The following is an 8,148-nucleotide window of genomic DNA, read 5'->3' as shown; positions in this document are numbered from 1 at the left end:
CATCTAAAACTGATCACAACTGCTTTGTGGTTGAGTAGCCATCCTGTGAAAGACTGAGCAGCTGCCCTGCTACAGAGCCCCTCCCTCCCTGTCCCCCATCCATCCAGCTGGTCAGACGTTTATACGTCTGTTTTACGGACCACAGCGGAGGCCAAGGCGGGAAAACAGACGTGTGTGGGAGACAGGGTGTGAGACAGACGGCTGGTACTGACAGCTAGGAGGGACGTTCCAGTCGTACCCCCCCCGCTCACTCTACGTCAGCCTCTGGAGTCTGCAACGGAAGTTACAGATGCATGGCCCATGTTTTATATTGCATATCTAGACTGAAATCCATCTCTTATAAAACATGGACTCTCAGTTGGGACACTGACAGAGTACAGGCATTGGGGTCAGCTAAAGGCTGCAGACCGGATACTGTCCCTTTATTATTTTATAATGAGTCCTGGCCACCAGCTATACTATATCAACAAATAAATACATTATTTTAGCTCTGTGGATTAGAGTGGACACATGCATGCACGCACATATCACACAAACACACTATGATCCCTTTGTGATGAAACAGGAAATATCTCCTCCTCGTCCACCCACAGCTTGTTACACATTACCATAGGCATGTCCAGCTGCAGGACCCTAGTCCTACGTGAGAGTGTGTGTGTGTGCGTGCCGTGCATACATGAGAGAGTGTGTGTGTGTGTGCCGTGCATACATGAGTGTGTGTGTGTGTGTGTGTGTGTGTGTGCGTGCCGTGCATACATGAGAGAGTGTGTGTGTGTGCGTGCCGTGCATACATAAGAGTGTGTGTGTGTGTGTGTGTGTGCGTGCCATGCATACATGAGTGTGTGTGTGTACGTGCCGTGCATACATGCGTGTGTGTGTGTGTGTGCGTGCATACATGAGAGTGTGTGTGTGCGTGCCGTGCATACATGAGAGTGTGAGTGTGCGTGCCGTGCATACATGAGTGTGAGTGTGCGTGCCATGCATACATGAGTGTGTGTGTGCGTGCCGTGCATACATGAGTGTGTGTGTGTGTGTGTGTGCGTGCATACATGAGAGTGTGTGTGTGCGTGCGTGCCGTGCATACATGAGAGTGTGAGTGTGCGTGCCGTGCATACATGAGAGTGTGTGTGTGCGTGCAGTGCATACATGAGTGTGAGTGCCGTGCATACATGAGAGTGTGAGTGTGCGTGCCGTGCATACATGAGAGTGTGAGTGTGCGTGTGCATGCCATGCATACATGAGAGTGTGTGTGTGTCCTCCAGACATCCACACTACCCTACACTGGCCCACTGACTGGCTGTTGTGCAGGGTTTCCCAAACTCAGTCCTTTCCTCTCCTCTCCTTTCCTCCTCTCCACTTGGAAAGGATTTGTTTCTGGGATCTCTGTGTATTTTATGTTCTCTTCAGGCAAGCTTGGGCAGAGAGAGATTGAGAGAGAGAGAGGGAGGGGTGGGGGGGGGGGGGGGGGGGGGGGAGAGAGAGAGAGATACATTTCCTGAGCTTAGTTAGGCCTTCTGGCCCCTCAGGCTGCTGGGATTTCTCTCCACGGCTCACAAAGCGATCGCAGCTGAGCAAAGGCTAAACACACACACACACACACTGCACTGCACGCACACATACACCACACGCACCACAGCACCCCCCCCCCCCCCACACACACACTGATTGGCCTTGTCAGTGCTTATGTAGAAATAAGGGTTCTGCATCGTGCACCAATTGGCAAGACGAGCGTAAGTGAAAACACATGTTCTGTTGAATGCATGAAACAGAAGCAGAGAAGCCTCATCTTGCAGATGAAAACTAAAGTAGAGTAGATTGTCAGGAAGACAGGGACCCAACGGAAATGTTTTCCAAATCAACATGCAATACTTGAACTAGATTTGAGAAAACAAACTGTTTTCAGCCCAGGGCTATAAGCCAGGGCTATCATATTTCAGACATCTGCACATACAACCATTCACCAGAACATGTTCACCCAAGGGTCCCTATTCATAAAGCCTTACAGAGTAGGAGTGCTGATCTAGGATCAGGTCCCCCTGTCCATCCATCTTATTTATTGTTATTTATTTATTATGATCTAAAACACTAAACTGATCCTAGCTCAGCACTTCTACTCTGAGGTCTACTGTAATACTGTGTGGATAGTAGTTTCTACAGCCACAGGATGTCACTGAGGTACTTGGCACAGGGAGAATTGCTGCATTGTCCATTAGGTCAGAATCATAACCACTGTGATGTAATGACCCTTGACCTTTGAGTGCCTTTCTGACCACTACAACTACAAGAAGTCTGGAACCAATCCTGCCATCTGACACACACACACACACACACACACACACACACACACACACACACACACACACACACACACACACACACACACACACACACACACACACACACACACAATTTATATGTCTCCCCCTAATAGTGGAGGTTATGATTTGGGGAAGATACACTGACCCTAGATCTGTGACTAAAGGCAATCAGATGTTATACATCGGCTTCTCTGGCTGCTACAGCGAGAGAATGCTGACCCACATTCAAATACCAGCACACTGTGACAGCAGGGTACTGTGCAGATAGCAGATAGCAGTTTTGGTTTAGCTACCCTTGAGCTAACCTTGAACTCGATCTTACCTGGAACCCACAGGGTGAAAGCAAGAGAGGAAGACCCAAGAACACCTGGAGGGGTGACACAGAACAAGACATGAAGAAAGTGGGGTTGACTTAGCAACACCTTGAAGGAATGGTGCAGGACAGAAGAGTTTGGAAGAGATTGGAAGCGTGTAATTCCATAAGGAATTCAAAGGCCTAAGTAAGTACTGTATGTTCTCTCGAACATCCCCTAACTTTAGCCATAATCCCCGAAATACCATCCCCTGATCCAGGAGCCTTCAGTCCATATCTGATGTGCAGATATGAGTGCAGGATTTTGTTTCAGCCCTGCACTAAGTCAAGAACACAGCCCTACTCCAGTGAAAAAATAATTTATCTATGTCAGCTGGTGGTCTCTGGTGTGTGTTTGTGCATGTGGAAGCTTTTGTTCCAGCGCAGCACTAACCCACCACCACAACACCCCTACAGAGTAAACATCCATTGAGTCTCAACCGAGGGGGTACGCACCTTCTTGGCGGCCCGCGACGGAGACCTTCGCGTGGGCTTGGGTACCTCCCTGGTCAGGGTGGCGGGCAGCTTGGACACGGAGCCGTTCTCTCTCTTGGCCGCGGGTGAGGAGGCCGGGGGCGAGGAGGGGGGCGGTGAGGCTGGGGGTGAGGCAGGGGACACAGAGGTGGGTCCCCCCAGACGGACAGCCATCTCCTCGGTGCAGACGAGGCGCAGGCTGCGGAGGTACTCATCCGTCTCCCGGTCTACCACCAGCAGCCTGGTCTCATGCTCCACCGCCTTGATCCTCTGCACCACCTGTGGGGAGAGGGAGATCATTATTGCACATCATTATAACACTACATAGCCATAATATGACACTTGAAATGTGTATATTCCTTTGAAACTTGTGAGTGTTACTGTTCATTTTTTTATTGTATATATTACTCTGTTGTTTATTATCTACGGTAGTTCACTTGCTTTGGCAATATAAACATATGTTTCCCATGCCAATAAAGCCCTTTGAATGGAACAGAGGATGAAAGCGTAAGATAGGGAGACAAAGAGAATGAGAGTAATAACATGATAATTGACATGATAAGGAAGTAGTGAACTACAGGGAATAGGGGGTGATGGGAGACAGAAACACAACACTCTCTACAGTATCTGGACCCTACATCATGTCAGCCTCTTTATTGAAGTGTCTAAAGTGGGTCTCCCTTGTCCCAGACATCCCAGTAGACGTCTGTCTCCGCCAGTGATGACTTACTGCTGAGTGGCATGGGGTAAGGGACTAGGGAGGAAGGGTTTGGGATGTAAACACAACGAGGACGTCTGGAACTCTGGTGATTTATAGAACAGTTGGTTATGAGGTCCAGATTGATTGCATACCCATTGGAGTACACGTGACTAACCAGGTTTTGATGCCAGGTCTCCTGCATGGGCACCACAAGACTGTGTTAGCCCACTGAGCTAAAGTCTATAAGTATTAGGTATTATAAAGGTCTCAGACAAGGTCTCAGGCTAGGTTCCTCATCATGCGAGTGTGGCTCACCGAACCAACGTGTTACACATTTACAGTGCAGGGCTTACTATATGTCTCATCCTGGGTCACAATGTCAGAGGTGATACATGCTGACATGCAACTAACATGATGACAGCCATTTCAGACATCCTACATCACTGGAATAGATTGGCTCCACTTCAATCTCATGTACGCTATGTCTGCTTTAGGTGTGTTTGTCTCATCTTCAGGCTGCCATTGCCCATCAGAGATACAACACAGCCATTCACTAAGAACTCAGATCACTATCAACACAGCAGTGTGAGTGTGTGTATGTGTGGTGTGTGTGACCAGGCAGTCTCAGCAGCTGATGATAGGGAGATGTGTGATGTCTTCCAGTAACTTCTGAAAGACTGTCTAGACTGTCTGCTTATTCTCACAGACCATAGAACATTCTAGACTAAACAACTTGGTTAGAGTGCCATGTAACCATGCACTGTGTCTTACAGTGCCTAGTCGTAAAAAAGTGGATATTTTAACCTGGAAAAGTTGTTAGGGGTTTTGGTATGATTTATATTATGCCACTCCATGGGGTAATAGTGAGTTTTTTAGGGGAGCTAAAGTAATGGTGTATTTTGGTATTGTCCATTGTTGTATACTATGATTATTTTATACAGGTATAATAAGCTTATAAAACCATATTAATGGTGCAGTGAATAAGTATCAAATCAAATGTCAAGTGCTCCTTCAACGTTTTGAACGCCAATGGATGATACAGTAGCTGACCCCTCCGTGTCCTTCTCTGTCTGTCTGTCACTTTCATGACAATATCATTACTGAAACACTAGGCTTATAACATATTTATTTAACCCTTATTTTACCAGGTAAGTTGACTGAGAACACATTCTCATTTACAGCAACGACCTGGGGAATAGTTACAGGGGAGAGGAGGGGGGATGAATGAGCCAATTGTAAACTGGGGATGATTAGGTGGCCATGATGGTTTGAGGGCCAGATTGGGAACTTTGCCAGGACACCAGGGTAAACACCTCTACTCTTACGATAAGTGTCATGGGATCTTTAGTGACCACAGAGAGTCAGGACACCTGTTTAACGTCCCATCCGAAAGACAGCACCCTACACAGGGCAATGTCCCCAATTACTGCCCTGTGGCATTTTCTTTAGACCAGAGGAAAGGGTGCCTCCTACTGGCCCTCCAACACCACTTCCAGCAGCATCTGGTCTCCCATCCAGGGACTGACCAGGACCAACACTGCTTAGCTTCAGAAGCAAGCCAGCAGTGGTATACTGCTGGCGCATATTAAACATGTCGATGTAGTCCACTGACAGAGAAAATCGGATGGAGTTGGACAGTTCGTGATGTGCTATACTCACTTGATGGTGCGTATCTTTCTCCACATTTCCCCTGTTCACCTCAATGACACGGTCCCCCGGGCGCAGACCCGAAGCTTCGGCTGACGACGCGGGCTCAACTTTGCGAATGTACTGGCCGTTCTTCCCCTTCTCACCGTGCAAGTGAAACCCATACCCGTTCTCACTCTTTGTCATGATACAAAGCCGTGGTTTCAGTTCGCTGGCCATTTCTCCTGCAGTCCAGGACTTTAAACCTGTTTCGTTCTTGAATATGGTTAGCAAAGCAGAAAAAAAAAAATGTAATACAATAATGACCCAACAGAGCGCAGAGCGAAACTTTCACTCTACATGTAAAACACCATCCTCTTCATATGCGTAATTTGTTCCAAAAGTTGCTCTGCAGGTTCTTCACACACAAAAAACGCTCCAAACACAAGAAAACACTCCGTATTAAAAATTACATTCCAGCATTGAACTTCACGTGTAATAAAGGCAAACTCCTCCTAAAAATAGCCTAAATTATCGACCCAGGCGAACGTATTGCTTGGTGGAGCCAAGATATCTGCTAGCCGTATCGTCTCCAAAAACGAGTGAATTATTCTTGTTGGCGGCGCAGCGTCCTCAATCCCTCCAACTGCCCATCCTGAGGACTGATGAAGCGAGAGACCCCCCGTGCAACATGCTGCACCAGGAAAGAGCAACAGGCACTAACTAACCCCTCTCTCGACCTCCATCCATAACAACCGGTTGGGGAATAAGGATTCAATTACAACACAAGCCGCGTTTCCAGATAATTGGATAGGGCACTCGTTTGGTGCGTAATAGCACCTCCCTCGCTAGAAATCAACGAGTTTTGCCTGGGGCTGTCATTACCAGAGCGCAGCTCTTGAAGAGTGGTCTAAGAAGGGGTCCTTTCTCACTGAGTAGCCTAATCAAGCGAATGCTGTGGAAATGCTGCCGTTTAGCACGGGATGGTGATCCAGGTACGAGGACTCCGCATGTAATCGACCAATCAGTGTGCTCGCTGGGTGTCTCAAGTATCCAAAATGGCGACTTCACCAAAAATAGTTGGGAGGTTGTTTTGTTGTGTCGGAAAGGACTCAATTGTATCATGTTGACAACACAATGATTTATTGTCATTACATTCAGGTAAATAACGATTTATTTGTAACATGACCCCTCTAGCACCATTACGCATGGCATACAATTACGAATACCGTTCATGTTACAATGGTGCCCCTAAGTGGTCAAATTACGAAATACATGTAAAAAGGGTATGAAAAGTGATAGTAGTATCATTTTTTTTGTGTGTGGTGGTTGTGGGGGGGGATTTGTGGGAACTAGTGAACAAGTGTACACTTCAGGAGAAGGGAGATGTTATTGGAACGCACCCTATCACACACAAGCTGAACTGCAACAGAAGGGGGAGCCCGTCTGGCCTGCATGGTCACAGTCAAACTAGTGAGAGGAGCACTAATACATGAAGACAGAGGGGGGCAGCAGAGGAGTGTCTTTACAGCTCTGGGGTGAAGTTTCCCCTTGACACTGATCTTGGGTCAGTTTTGCATTTTCCCCACTATGGTTAGGATTGGGGTAGGGTCAGCTGATACCCTACTCTGTCTTTTCTAAGGCCAAGGAGGTTGTATATACGGATATATTATGCTGTTGCTGTCTATACATAGAAACAGCAGGTGGCAGCAGAGGAATGTATTTGCAGAGGCCACGAAGTATATACCTTATGTTACTCTACAATACAGGTATGATACATGATCAAGAGATAGAAATAGAATTCCTGATTCTATGTCCAGTGCACCAGTATGTCTCATTGACTTGAATGGGGATGCCGGTTCTAGCAATTCTATTTATATTTAGCCTACTTTTTTTTGTTTGTGTTTGATTTATTTGACAATTCAAAAACACAATACAACCACAAATGTGGATACATTGCATTTAAAAACTGTTGAGAGTAACACAAAAAATAAAATAAAAACATTCTGATACAGTATATTCACATACTGTATTTACAGTATATGCTTACGTTGTTGTCTCTTTGTAACTTGCAAATAAAGAGCGTCGCACACTCCATATATAAACTCCCAGTCATTTATTGGGTAAATCACCAACGTTTCGGCATTAGTGTCATCCCAGGATATTAGTGTCTCTTCTTGGAGGATCTGTACGTCAGTCAGGGAACCAGATCACTTTCTGCAAGACGTTACTCTGACAGAAAGAACACAATCCATCCATCCAGGCTCTACAGTCGTGGCCAAACGTTTTGAGAATGACACAAATATTAATTTTCACAAAGTCTGCTGTCTCAGTTTGTATGGTGGCAATTTGCATATACTCCAGAATGTTATGAAGAGTGATCAGATAAATTGCAATTAATTGCAAAGTCCCTCTTTGCCATGCAAATGAACTGAATCCCCCAAAAACATCCCCACTGCATTTCAGCCCTGCCACAAAAGGACCAGCTGACATCATGTCAGTGATTCTCTCGTTAACACAGGTGTGAGTGTTGACGAGGATAAGGCTGGAGATCACTCTGTCATGCTGATTGAGTTCGAACAACAGACTGGAAGCTTCAAAAGGAGGGTGGTGCTTGGAATCATTGTTCTTCCTCTGTCATCCATGGTTACCTGCAAGGAAAAACGTGCCGTCATCAT

General features: G+C 46.4%; 1 protein-coding gene across 1 annotated transcript; it reads right to left on the bottom strand.

The window, feature by feature from the left end:
• Positions 1-247: 247 nt before the first annotated feature.
• LOC120037293 (Na(+)/H(+) exchange regulatory cofactor NHE-RF2-like) lies at positions 248-6,523 on the bottom strand. The gene is made up of 4 exons (XM_038983460.1): positions 5,504-6,523; positions 3,127-3,423; positions 2,641-2,685; positions 248-271 (listed from the first exon to the last, which is right to left on the bottom strand). The coding sequence occupies exons 1-4, from the start codon at positions 5,708-5,710 to the stop codon at positions 248-250; spliced, it is 573 nt and encodes a 190-aa protein (XP_038839388.1). The 5' UTR covers positions 5,711-6,523.
• Positions 6,524-8,148: the final 1,625 nt, after the last annotated feature.

The sequence above is a fragment of the Salvelinus namaycush genome, unplaced genomic scaffold, assembly GCF_016432855.1.
Source record: "Salvelinus namaycush isolate Seneca unplaced genomic scaffold, SaNama_1.0 Scaffold1680, whole genome shotgun sequence".
Classification (NCBI taxonomy): Eukaryota; Metazoa; Chordata; class Actinopteri; order Salmoniformes; family Salmonidae; genus Salvelinus; species Salvelinus namaycush.
This window is presented reverse-complemented; position numbering and strand designations above follow the sequence as displayed.